We start from the raw sequence: 14436 nt of genomic DNA on the forward strand, positions 1-14436 counted from the left end.
ACGTGTAACCACCGCTAACTAACTTGTATTTCTATTTTTCTATTAATGAATCGTCTTGTTTTTCTTTTTTTCTTGTTGATTTTCTTTTTTTTATATCCTATGTCTTTTGTGTAAACTCCAACCTGCTATTGGACTGCAGATGGAAATTAGCCCTCGGGCTACAATCTGGCACATTTACATGTACTGTTGTGCATGTTCATCAATGTGCATTGTCCTGAATGAATGAATGAATAAATAAATAAATAAACATAAGCGAGAGGGACAGTCATGAGTCTTGTTGAAGTATTTAAGACAACACATGTTAAATATGTGTCTTTGTAGTTGCATTACAAGTGTTTTGGGAGTATTCCCCTGTAGTTCAAAGTACTTACCATCAGCTAGGTATGTAGGCTCCAAAGGAACTGCATGTGCCTGTGGAGGAACAGACCGAGACAGCTGTTATTTTGAAAAACGAAGACGTTTCTGTTCATGTGACGTGAGCAACCTGTCTGAAAGCTGTAAGTCTTCTGGTAGCTGTGCAAGAGAAATCTCAATCATTCCCAATCAGCAGAGACGGAGAGGTAGGTATATGTTAGGAGATAACGTCGGCAGGAATTAAACCAAAATAGCTGATGAAGTCCAAACTGTCTGCGTGCTTCTCCTGACAATACGATAATAGTATTTGTCGACTATGGGACAGTAAGTCACTTGGTTATGACGCCTATTTTTACAAAAACGTCTGCTACAGAGCCATAACATGAGCTACTAGGTAATGGGGCATTTGATATATTGTCTTGTTTCTTTAGAAATAAACAACTGACAAATAGAGTCTTTAAAACTCTTTACATGTAAAGTTATTCGCTGTCAAAGTGACGTTGAAATGAATGGGAGTCAATGGGATGCTAACTGCAGGTAATGGCTTTGTACCATTAAATGGCACCATGGGAGCTACGCTTGGAGAGGAGAGGCTAACCCCCCTTGAGAAAATCGCAGGTTTAGGCAGCCGAGGAGAGAGAGGAAGAGATTCACTGCTGTTATTTTGGGGATTCTGATTGGCTAACGTGGGCCTTAGCTTCTCGTTACCATGCCACCTACAGGTTTGGCGTGCTTGATGGCATTGGAGGCAACACTTTTCTGAAAACCGAAAGCTGGGCACAATGTTATTTATGAAAACGGAGAAGTCCATTTATGAGAATAGGCGCCCAGGTGTAAAGGTAGCAAGAGATGAACAAAATAATCAATAATATTGTACACCTTCAGTCTAAAGCAGGCGGGTCAATAAAGCAGTTATCACAGTGGAGGCTGTGAAGGTGGACACACACACACACACACACACACACACACACAGCAAACCAAGGTTGACCAAACAACAATTCTCACACAGAGCAAATATCAATTAGAATAAATGAAAAAAATGAACTTGGAGAAAGTTTGTAACTTTTAAAATGCTGAATCCTAGCTAAACAAATACACAGTTTCTTATTTAGACAAAACATAAGAAAGAAACGGATTAGAATACAAATCAAAAAGTGAATTACAACTCCACTATATGTATGTTGTAGATTGAAACCCAATGACTTGGTTGGGGTCGATTTGGGACGCGGTATTTTTTATGTGTGTATATGTGTCCGTGTACATATATGCATATGTTTATAAAAAAAGAAAGGGGGACAATGACAAACATAAAAAAAAATGGCATTTAATTTTAGATGGACTTTAAGCTTGGACAACTAACACCTTTTATAATTCTTAAAGGTGCAGTTCAAGTAATACATACAACTTTAGCAGTGCCTTCTCAGGGTGTTGTTAAAGTTAATCTTTTGTGTCCGTACCATTTCCCAGGCGGCGGGGTCGTGTTTGAAGAGCGAGTGTGTGAGCTCCACTGACACTCTCTTCCTGTAGTCCGAACTCTTATCTTCCGAAATTCGGAAGAGCACTGCTGCTGCGTACGTGGCTGCAGGGAGAGTCAAGAGGCCAAAGCATGAATATTCACCCCAAACATGCATATTCCCCCAAAACATGAATATTCACCCAAAACATGAATATTCACCCAAAACATGAATATTCACTTCATGCAACAATTCTGCAATTGTGTCATAAGAACTGTTAGAAATTCATCATAAGGACTATTAGAATCTTAAATAATCATCTTAACATTAATGCTGCATTTGTTAGGTCTGCTGCTGGTTGCACCCTGTCTCTGCTCCTCCCCCCCCCCTGTCTGTCCTTGATTACAGGAGTGAAGCCTGGTGTGCGGGAGTCAGGGTTCCAGCTGCAGCTCATCAGATCTAATCACCTCTGCTTCAAATACCCGGTCAATGTCCCACTCCTTGTCAGATCATAGTTTAGACTACTACGTTAGTCTCTTTGAGGACTCTACTTTTTGGATTAGCTTTTGTACTTCGCTAGTACTTCTTGTTCACTGGATTATCGAACACTGTACCGCTCACATTCTGTACCCTTGATTACTATTGGATTTGTTTTGGGCTTGATTACTTTCAATATTGTATCCCCGACATTAGACACTGGAATAAACCTGTTAGACTATCATTCTCGTCTTTGTTTGTTTGCATTTGGGCTCAACCAGTATCTACTCGTAACAGTATTATTTGTCTTCTTCCCATAAAGAACAGAGATTACTTTGTGTCAATAGGTAATTATACATCTGAACATAAAAATATGACGTGTGGAGTCCCCCAAGGCTCCATTCTGGGGCCTCTTCTGTTTAACATCTACATGCTTCCACTGGCTCAGATTATGGAGAACAACAAAATAAGTAACCATAGTTATGCGGATGAGACACAAATTTACATAACCTTATCGCCAGGGGACTATAGTCCAATACAAAAACTGACTAAGTGCATTGAACAAATTAACGACTGGATGTGCCAGAACTTTCTGAAATTAAATGAAGGGAAAAACTGAGGTGGTTGTTTTTGGAGCAAAAGAGTAACAATTAAAAGTCTGCGCTCAGCTTCAAACAACAATGTTGAAAACAACAGTCAAAGCCAGAAATCTTGGTGTAGTCATGGACTCAGACCTGAATTTTAACAGCCACATTAAGACAATTACAAAGTCAGCCTATTATAAACCTTAAGAACATATCAAGGGTTAAAGGACTTATGTGTCAACAGGATTTGGAAAAACCTGTCCATGCTTTCTTCTTCAGTAGACTTGACTACTGTAACGGTGTCTTTACAGGTCTCACTAAGAAATCAATCAGACAGCTGCAGCTTATTCAGAACGCTGCTAGTCGGGTCCTCACTAAGACCAAGAGACTGGATCACATCACTCCAGTTCTGAAGTCTTTACACTGGCTTCCTGTATCTCAAAGAATTGATTTCAAAGTACTTTTGCTAGTTTATAAATCACTCAATGGTTTAGGGCCAAAATACATTTCTGATCTGCTACTACACTACGAACCACCCAGACCTCTCAGGTCATCTGGGACAGGTCTACTTTCTGTCCCCAGAGTCAGAACTAAACAGGGTGAAGCAGCTTTCAGTTTCTATGCTCCTCATATCTGGAATAAACTCCCAGAAACCTGCAGAGCCGCTGCTACTCTGTTCTTTTAAATCAAAGATGAAGACCTTTCTTTTTGATGTTGCCTTTCTTTAAATTATGTTCTTTTAATGTTTAATTTCTTATGCTACACTGTAACTTTTACTCTTGTGTTTTATGTGTCTTAATGTTTCTATCTGTTTTTATTTTTTAACTGTTTTTATTTCTTAACTGATTTTGTGTAAAGCACTTTGAATTGACCTGTTGCTGAAATGTGCTATACAAATAAAGCTGCCTTGCCTTGTGAAAGAGGGGCAGATTGTGTAATGCCAGGATCAGACTACCCATAATAGACATGAGGGTTCCCCACGTGGAATATTAACTTAGTCAAGTTATTTTTATTCATCTGTAGCATGCTTAGTCTTATTTAAGTTAAATCATTTTATTAGTGTAAGTAGAATAGTGGTTATATGAAATTGCCAAGTTGTTTTGTTCATGCAAGAACCAACTTCACACACCTACTGTACACACCCAAAAGTGGAAAAGAGAATTTATTTGGATTAAGGAGTCAGCAGTGGAATGAGGTTTATAAATTTATATAGATGCTCCATAATCACAATCCTTTAAACCGGCCATCAGAGGCAAAATTGTTAAGCAAACATAACGCATATTTATATATAACGCATAAACATATTTTTTGTCTCTTAAGATGATCGTAAAGCTTGGATATTACATTAAAGATTCAAGATGTCTTTATTGTAATGCCACAGTACACTGTAGTATGAAATTACGTGCACAGCTTAACCCTCCTGTTGTCCTCGGGTCAGATTTGACCCATTTTCAAAACCGGCCCTGTATCAGAAATTTGGGTTCCTTGCAACAAAAAAAATTCCAAAACAATAACATGAATGGTTCTTCACGAGTAACAGAAATGATCAGTTCACCACGGTCATTTAATTTGGGTGTTTTCTTTTTTAATTTTATGGCATTTGAAGATTACATTTTTTTTGGAGAAAACACGAAACGTCTTAAAAACCACAGAAAATAATCACAAAAATTGACGAACTTTAGGAAAAGTGACACAAACCCAGGGGAAAGCGGTAAAAGTGTCTTTAGGTTTTAATTTTATATTTTGACCCAGGAAAAACTAAAAGTTGGATGGTTGATGGGAAGACAACAAGGGTTAAAAGAATACAGCACAGAAACAATTAAAAACACCGTGGAAAAGTTATTATATGAATTAAAATAAAGAAATGCTTATATGGGTGTGCAGAGCACGTAGAGTTAAAAAGTAGAAGTATAGATATATTCAAAGTCTTTTTCAGGCTGTAAAAGCCATATTTTTTGTCTTTTTCAGGCTACCCTAAAAATGAATCTCTTGTTAAGTCAGCTTCATTCCAACTCTGGGTGAGACACCACATAACCAGTGTGTCACTCCGGTATTATTGGAAAATTCTGATGTAGGATTTTAAAATTAAAGGCTTAAATGTACAGGTATAGCTATATTTAAAGTCTTTTTAAGGCTGTAAAAGCCATATTTTTTGTCTTTTTCAGGCTACTCTAAAAATGAATCTCCTGTTAAGCCAGCTTCATTTCAAGTCTGGGTTAGACAACACATATAATGTGTGCCACTCAGGAAATATTGGACAATTCTGATGTAGGATTTTAAAATTAAAGGTTTGAATGTCTAAGTAAAGCTATATTTGAAATATTTTGCAGGCTGTTAAAGCCATACTTTTAGTCTTTTTCAGGCCAGTCAATCCTCCTGTTTAACCAGCTATATAATATAAATATCTGTATTTAAAGTAAAATATAGCGGTAGAGAATAAGATGCAGTCAGAACAGATACTAAATGAAAAAAAACCTTAATGTACATTATGATTTGTTTCCGTTGAACTTTCTCATCATATTAGGCGTGTTAGCTTGAAACATCTTAACATGGTAGTGTCCAGTTGGCAGCGGAGACGTGCCTCTGAAGCAGAAAAAGAGAGAGAGCCGTACCGATTCCCTCGTTGTTGGAGTGCAGCAGTTCCATAAGCGGCGCCGACGCCCCCTCTGCGTCGATGAGCTCCGCAGACTGCTTGTCCAGGGCCAGCTCGCACAGGACGCCCGCCGATACTCGCTTCACGTTCTCCACGTACGAGTACAATAGCTGGACACACAAACACATAGCCAAATGTACGATGTAATAGGAAAAATTACATTTAAGCATTTCTTTTATCCATCACATAATTGTTCACAATGCTTTTCAGGTTGCATGACTTTTGAATCTCTCTTTGTGTGTCCTCCCTGAAGGAGAAGACAACTCTTAGTCTTTGCATTTTTCTGCTATGCTTCTCTTAGTTTAAAACGAAAAAATACATTAGCAATGGTAAAGAAAGTCAGCAGCAAAATCACTGGGATTAAGCAGAGGAAACCAACGGAACTGTACAACAGACATTTGCTTAAAAAGGCAGAATCCATCATGTCTGATAGTTCCCACCCTCCCCTGCATGCAGAATTTAAGTTGCTGCCCTCTGGTTCCCGCTTCAGTCAGCCAACAGCCAAAACAAATGCTGAAAATTCTCCTTCGTACCCTCTGCTATCTCTCTAACTCTGTAAAGAATAGGTCGTCTGCATAGAAGGTACACTTAAACTTTTAATGTTGTGGTATTCATTTACCCATTTGGTCTGACCCTGTATTTTTAATCTATGCATGTCAGCTTCTTTGCATTGTTGGGGACAAATAAAGGTCTTGAACTTGAACTTTTCCTCCGAGGACAAATGCCACAAAGTCTAACAGAAAACAGTTGTCCAGAGCTTAGTTTATCATAGTGGATCACAGCTCTAAAGACACAGGTTGTTCTTTTCCAGCCAAGATAAAACGTCTAACGGCTAAGAGTACTTTGACACACAAAGGGCAGATTCAGAAAGACATAAAAGCTCCAACTTTGCCTGGAAAGATGAACAGTTATACTAATATTAGTTTTCCAAAAAAGGTATTCTTTTCTATGGGGGGGACAGAATATAAAACAGGATACAACTTATGTAATGTTGAAAGGCGTCTGTCACACTGTTGCTGGTCTATATATACACTTGGTTATTCTCTTGATTCAGTTGTGCAGCCTGGCTTTATTTTGTTTCAACAAAGTCTCACTTCCAACAATTTCTCTCTCGCTGGACAGAAACTGCCACAACAAGGTATGTACTTGTATACAGTATTCTAATTTCTCTCAGTTACACCTTCCATAGACATAAATAGTCTGTTGGTGTGGCGGACTTGGCTGTACAACACAACATGTTGCTATGTGTTCTGAATGTCCACACGACTGCGGACCACTTCACACGACTGACACGATTTTTTTGTACAAAAAGGATCATAACAAACACAATCTGAGCTGAATATCTCCTGCCTGCAGTGTTATATTTCATGTAGTTTTGATTTGTGTGTTTTCAGTGCTCATTTACATTTAAAAGGGTGGAAAATTCCATAAGTTGTGTCTATAGTACACGCAGTTATACTTTTATTCCATGGTTGTCTTTTCATGTTATTAGCATAGTTATTGAGCCGACTGTTACGTTCTCTAACGCTGCTCTGGCCTCTGTTTGGAAGAGAGCCACTTTGTGTTGTTTTTCTGTGTTTGAGGTTTGCCACCCCTAAGGGGCCTGATTGTCCACAGGTGTTACCAATCCGGTCATCAGCTGGCCTGCATAAAAGCTCCTGAGTTGAAGACACCGCCCCCTTCCTCTTTCCAACTTCCTGTTGTGCTGAGAGTAGTTGGTGTAGTTAGTACGCTATGCTGGTGCATATGATTTGTAAACTGAATGACTCTTAAGCTGGTAGGAGTTCTCTGCCATTTGTGTTGATCCCACCTTTTCCTCCTGTTTTGTGGTTAGTCAGGGAGTTTAGCATTGTGTGTTATGGTTTTCTCAATCTGTAGATCAGTTGCCATTTTGTTTCCAGGTAGTATGGGATTTTGTTTGTTTTGGCCTTGGAGACCCTGATGTTTTTTAAAGCTTCTAGTTTGGGTTGGGTTACTGTTTAATACCCATTTTTGTTTATCATCCATGTATATGTGTGTGTATAGAAATTATGTAAATACATATAATTTACGTAATAAAACATACTTGTTATGTACTTTGACTTGTTAGTCTCTCTTCCGTTAGTTTGAGCTGTTAGTTTGTGTAACATCCTAGCTTCCCCTAGACCATTGGTTCCTAAACTTTTTCAGCTCAAGACTCAAAAGAGAAATTTTGTGTCTCCCCGGGACCCAAATTTAAGGAACAAAACCATATATTTTAATTTATATGAATTACATTTATTCCATTATAAAAGTAAACAAAAACAGAAAAGGTCTCTATTCTACTTTCTGTGTCTCCCCCCTTTCTCAACTCATGTGCTTATCCCTTCCCATCATCCCTCGGTACCGACACCAACATTTTTTTTAAATAATGCTGACTTAAATTGAATTTAATGAGATGTGTTTGGTTGAAGATATTAACCCAGCTAACAATTTTTGGTTCCCAGAACGTTGTGGGAACGTTCCCTGAAGGTTTTTTTTGGTTGTAGTTTGGTTGTCTGAGGGTTAATTGGAAGGTTTTCTTAACGTTCCCGGAACGTTCGTTTTTGGTTACAGCGAACGTTCCCCTAATGTTCTCTAAAAGTTACAACCTTTAGAGAACGTTATAACCAGATGATCTAGTCTAGGTTTGGTTTTCGAAAGTGCCATTCTGAGCATTTAGTCTGTTCTCTGCCAATTGGCAGACCCAATAAATCGGGTCTGCGACCCATTTTGGGTCCCGACCCTAAGTTGCGGAAACATTGCCCTAGACAGTAAACGTAAGGGTCGTAACACTGACTTAAAGGCAATTAGGGTATTTGTAGGGTTGAGGGTTTTCAGGGGTTGTTCAAATAAAGTAGGCAGGACTAGATTTGAGCCGATAGATATCAGAGATCGACCCATTACCTTAATTTGATGCGTTGTACTTTTCCCTTGCCGGGTGAGTTTGGGAACTGTTACAAGTGGCTAGTGAAGAGTGTCTGGTAGCTTTTGGAAAACTACTATCCACGGTGGAGACTGAGCAAAACATGTCAAGGCTCATGTTACTGGAGCTTAGCATCACCCAAGATGACTGGGATTGGTTTAAGTAAATGCAACAACAAAAAAATTATCCTATCCCGGAAGGCTGTGGTGTAGCCAGACCGTATGTCCCCAGCACTGGGGAGGTCCGGTCTGGCTATGCGAGACTAGGACTGGTGCTGACATGTCCCGACAAAAATCAAAAGGGCTTGAATTGCTCTTACCGATATTCTTTTGATCTCAAACGGTCTTGTCATTTTAACTTGTGGGTTTCCTGCAAAAAGTGGTCAAAAAGCAAGATATAGGGAATACACCAACTCAGTAACTTTGTCACTAGATTTGGTGACTTCTGAGACTCCCTTACCGAGGTCTTTCTCTCTTTTGCCAACTCTCTCTTCTGTTCTGCGACTCAGAAGCAGGACAGCAGATAGATGGACGGACAGACAGACATACAACAACAGGACAACTACCCCCCCACCCCCTGCTCTCTCCTCATGTGCAGCAGCGTTGTGCAGGTTTAGGTAGGAGAGACAGCAGGACGTAACGGAACAGAAAGACACCGCTGAACTCGCCTTCCCTTTGCAATTTTTTTTACCTTTAAATACTGTATAGGCTACCTAAGTAATAATTATAATTTTATATAAATCCCCGTAGTGAGTTTGTGATTATTTAGCTGCAGATCTCTATTTCTATCTATCTCGCTGACATATCCACTAAGCTTTGTGCAAATTAGTGCACACATATGCACATGAGTGCATGACGTCATTTAGCTACTTTAAGCGACTTTTTGGAGCTACTTTCATTAGAAAAGTGTTGACAACACTGACCTGATTCAACCGGCAGTACTACACACTGTTGGCTGGTTGCATCTTTGGCAACAGCAGTAGAGTCTGAATTGTGATTAATTAATTTTTTTAATTACTGTGCATAGGCTTATTTATTAAGTTTAAGGGAAATACTTGCAGGCTGGGATTTCCTCCACACACACGCATGCCCGGACCGAGAACACAAAAGCTCGGATTACAACCCACATAGAGGGAGTGTGACTCCATTCTCTGGTCAGGACGCCATTACTCCACTATATCTTCACAAGATTCTTATCCATCACAAATATCAGGCCTGGAATAGGACAAAAGCTTCAAGCAAGAAGTCGATTTCCACCAATGACAACTCCAACTCCATCCCTCAAAGAACTTTCAGTAGCAACGGCAAACTGGGTAGAAACAACCCTTGCTGCTAGGTCACATCAGCTGTTGCTGGAGTTCATTTAGCCCGATATCTTCATGTCATTATGCATGTTGTAGCATGCATGTGAGTGTACCTGTACAAACAGTGGAATGGTCTGCATGCTAGCGATCTCTCCTCTGTTCATGGGGTCTCTCGCCAGAATATGAAGCGCTCCCGTGCAGCCCTCTACTATTTCCTCCATGCGAACACCATCCTGGTCACAGACACAGACGGAAACACAAAAGGCAATTAAAGAGAGAGTTGAAAGAGGTGGAGTTGAAACAGGCCACGTGCTTATTTCACATTTTAATTTTGATTCAGTGGTCAACACAACAAGCGTCTGGAACTGTGGTGACCCTCTTAAATTTTGAACTGATGATCAGAGTCAACACTAAATTTTGCCAGACAATTCCAATAAAAAAAAAATTCCATTGGAATTAATTTGGTACTGTTCTCCCAGAATCGATTAAAATGAATCAAGGGAAGCTTCGCTGATTATTGATAGGCAACTAATGAGCGTTAGCTCCCATGGGCCAAATTTGCAGTTATTTGGGATTCATAAAGGGAGAACGCACTTTTGTGTTGCATCCATTAGCAGCCTTCTACACACAGTCCTCCCCCCGTGGCTTCACACTGTTGTGTTTTGTTACAATATTATACATACAAATTTACATAAATATTTGTTTGGGGGGCATTTAAGCCTCCATGTGTTAGGACAGCACAGACATGAAAGGGGAGAGAGATGGGGAACGACATGCAGCAAAGGGCCGCAGGAATTTGTTATGAATCTATTTTGATGTGTTTTCCCTTAATTTGGGGAATTTTATATGTTTAAAAATATGTCCAATTTTGTCAATATTGTGCAACCCTAACAATAACCCACCTAATCTAAAGTGTCCACCTCTTCACTCTTAGTAAATCCATTACAGCACAAACCTACAACATGCCACAAGTTAGACTACTGCTAAGGGCCTACGCACATCTATACAGCTAATTGGTGTGTGTGTGTACACACGTGTGTGTACTTGGTCCACACCTGGTATGTTTGCTGTGACGAGGAGGCGTGTCTCTGTGTGTCCTGATGAGCCTTCAGCAGCAGGTTGACCAATCGTGGAATAGCACCCGCCTCCCTCAGGGGCGCCTGATTGGCCGGGCACAACGCCAGGTTCCGGATCAGACCAACCGTAGCCTGAGAAGAGGACAGACATAAAAGACCTTTTTCCACAGGATGTTCCAGGGCCTATTTGGGTCAGCTTTGAAGGAAACTTTACCTGTGGTGGTGCCTCCAAATAGATTTACTGTTTGGAACTTCAACCAACTGCATGCACCATATTAATGTTAACCAATCAGTGCATAATACATCTTATCATAGGAAACCACAGGGATGAGAGGAAACGGCTAATCTAAAGGCTTTCCATTAAAGGAGTTCTCGCTTATTACCATAGAGACAACTGGGCCACGGGAGCTCAATGCTGTCTCTCTGCCACACAAGCTAGACCCTGATACGCTAGAGAAGCTCTGATTTTTACCTTTCAACACTACATGCTTATGCTGTAATCCTGCAGAAGTCTTGGAGAGAATAGCATCAGTGCACACCATGTTGGGAAAGTTCCACAAAAGTGTAAATGCATTACAAATGCAGGGGAATTTCAAACTCAGGTTAATCTCTCGCTCTATGTCTCTCTCGCAGACTTCCTAATAAAGTCATATTGTCTATTTCTACATTCCACATCATTAAAGTCCAATACCTCAGTTCATTAATATAATCTGCTGGAGTTGGCAGGGCTGTCCGACTGAGGGAGAGAAAAGCGTGTGCGTGCGTGTGTGTGTGTGTGTGTGTGTGTGTGTGTGTGTGTGTGTGTGGTGTGGGTTAGTAAGTGAGCCCGTTTCCCGCACAAGGAAGGTCTATTAGAGAGTGACAAAGAGAGATCGAGAGCAGATGTAAAAGTGTGGGTACTAGGACAATTTTGAGTCAGTGTAGATATTTTTGTAAATTGTAAATTGTAATTTCCCCTTGGGGGACTAATACAAGTCTACATTGTTATTAGTTTAGACATATCTTCTTCCTTGCTCCATCTTGCTTATCTTGCTCCATTGTTGTGTTTAAAACAAAACACCACGAAAAAACTAGAAAAATGTATCCCTGTACACAAATTCACAGATTAATTTCATTTCACTAACTGCATGAGACTGGGCTGATATGGAATATCATTAAAATGTCAATGTACTGGAGGTGGCCTTTAAGTGATTACACAAGGTATTTTGGTTAACAGCATGTCACTAAATAGCAAATTGCTATTAGCTCCACATGTAAACCTCCGCATTGTCTTGTTCTTCAGACCAAAGGGTGCCAAACTATCACAAAAAAGGCACAAATAGCTCTTCTGTGATACTGCCTTCGTAATATGGCACAGCATTACACAACAAGAGTTGTATGTAAATGGCACATTTGAGTGTTTTCCTCCTGAAAATAGTCAGGAAATGGCTTTGTTCAATAAATCTTCTTTAGCTGTTTTTATCTGCCCACCATGGCTTCCTAAAATGTCCTACACGTTCTCTCTGCTGTTTGTTAGTCTCTGCTTGGGTTGAGAATCCATTAGTCGGTGCATTACATGTAGCCACGAGCATTTCTTTGTTTTCGTCATCCAACAGTGTGAAATATGGCCAACATCAGCAGATAACAAAAAGCAATTTACCTCATTCACACAGCGGCCAGATTTATTTCCTCATTTCACACACTGCCAAAACCAACACGGCAGAGGGGAACCGCCAAACAAATGTTTAAAATGTCCACCAAATCTGTCCTAGGACATTGTTGCCTGACAGCAGATAGTCGAATTATTCAGATAAATAGAAAATCCAAGTAATAGCAAATTGACCTCAATCCATGATGGCAATAAGCTCCGTCCTTTTTAACAGCAGCAACCAGCAAGGGTTCCGGATAGTATCTAAGAGCTGGAGCTAAAATGAATCCAAATTACTTCCATGATCCTCCGACTAACCCTATCTCAATATCTATTGGCTTGACAAAACTTTGTACAGATATTTGTGGTTTCTAGAAAAAGTATCCTAATGGGTGTTGGTGGTCCTTTAATTGTTCCACCATCAAGTGGAATTGGAAATGTGTCAGAGACTTTGGTTCATGATCAAATTCCTGTCAAACAGCATCAGCTGTAACATTTTTAATGGGCGCTTTTCAGTTTTCCTTCTTGAAAAAAAGAGTTTTAGTACATTTGGTTTTTTTGCAGCTGGAGCCTTGAACCTGATAGGAGCCACAGTCCTCTGTCAGCATGTACACAGGAAGCTTTTAGTCCCAGTAGGCTGTAGATCCTGACTAGGGTTGGGTATCGTTTGGATTTCTTCCAATACCGGTCCTAAAACAATGTTTGGTGGGTGCAAGTATCTAAACGGTGCATGAAATTATACTTTAACCCTTCGGTATTGTGGGTCAAATTGACCCATTTCAAATTTTAAGAAGAAGAAAAATGGTACAAGTTACAATTTTTTCTACCTGAAATCAATGGCCATGCCTTATAAGGCAAGATTATGTGGATAAACATGAATTCCTGACTCAATTCAGAAAATTATTCTGGATATGACCAGTTATGTTGTTTCCGTAGTGGATTTTTAACATGAATTATAACCTTATGACAAAAAATGAACCCCACTTCCATTTTTAATTGTGTTCTAGCAGAGACTGATTGCATTCCCTGAACATATACTGTATGCCATCTCAATTGTTTGAAATTGAGATAAAGAAAATATTAGTTAATAGATTATGAAGTAAAATTTTATTTCAGAATTGTTTTTAAAACCCCAAATAAGTTAGGGGTCAATTTGACCCGAGGGACCCGAGCTGTCAGGTGTAGTGTTAACTAGCGTCAGATGCACCAACGTCTGTTTCGGAGGATTCAAGGACATAGCTGGCATTTAAAGGTGAATTCCGGTCGATTCCAACACGTAGGTCTGTTGTCTGGAAATGTGGAGGTCTGTCAGTAGAGAGAAAAACTAACCAATCGGTGCTGCCTACACCGTGTTATCCTCCTGCTAGCGTCAGCACCCAAATGGCTTAAACAAGGCAAATTATAGACGTGTTTTCCTGTGTTGAGACCAATTAGAGAGCTTAGGGACCATCTACAAACAACAACACCAAAAAGAGATAAAACTAAAATAGGTAGGCTATCAATTTAAAGATTAAATAAGGTAATGTCTCAACATTTACCTCAATTATAACTTGCCTCCTGCTAGTTGTATAAAGCACTTTAAAAAAAATAAGCATATGCTAAACACAGCTGAATTAACACAACTCTCTCCAGCACTCAGATTCACTGTGTTCACTCAGAAGGAATCACTTCACAGGGGTTGGCACTTTTAATTAAATTTTGAACATGTTTGGAGGCTAAAAACACGTTCAAAACGTGCCCTGTTTGAGCTTGTTGGGAGCTAACGCTAGCAGGAGGATAACTCTGTGTAGGCAGCACCGATTGATTTCATTTTTCTCTCTGACAGACCTCCACATTTACTACCAACAGAGCGACGTGTTGGAATTGACTGGAACTCTCCTTTAATCCATCCATCCCTCCATCTTCGACCGCTTATCCGATATCGGGTCGCGGGGGCAGCAGCTCCAGCAGGGGACCCCAAACTTCCCTTTCCCGAGCCACATCAA

At 40.0% G+C, this 14436-nt stretch overlaps 1 protein-coding gene across 1 annotated transcript in view; it reads right to left on the bottom strand.

The window, feature by feature from the left end:
* Positions 1-14436, bottom strand: part of jupb (junction plakoglobin b) — an 80495-nt gene that overhangs the window by 12317 nt on the left and 53742 nt on the right. Inside the window, exons 11-15 of the mRNA XM_034894920.1 lie at positions 10804-10956; positions 9862-9981; positions 5482-5632; positions 1812-1933; positions 372-411 (exon numbers count right to left, since the gene is read on the bottom strand). Of these exons, the coding sequence (XP_034750811.1) occupies positions 372-411; positions 1812-1933; positions 5482-5632; positions 9862-9981; positions 10804-10956 (586 nt within the window). The remainder of the gene's footprint in view (positions 1-371; positions 412-1811; positions 1934-5481; positions 5633-9861; positions 9982-10803; positions 10957-14436) is intronic.

This window comes from Etheostoma cragini, chromosome 15, assembly GCF_013103735.1.
Source record: "Etheostoma cragini isolate CJK2018 chromosome 15, CSU_Ecrag_1.0, whole genome shotgun sequence".
NCBI classification, from domain to species: domain Eukaryota; kingdom Metazoa; phylum Chordata; class Actinopteri; order Perciformes; family Percidae; genus Etheostoma; species Etheostoma cragini.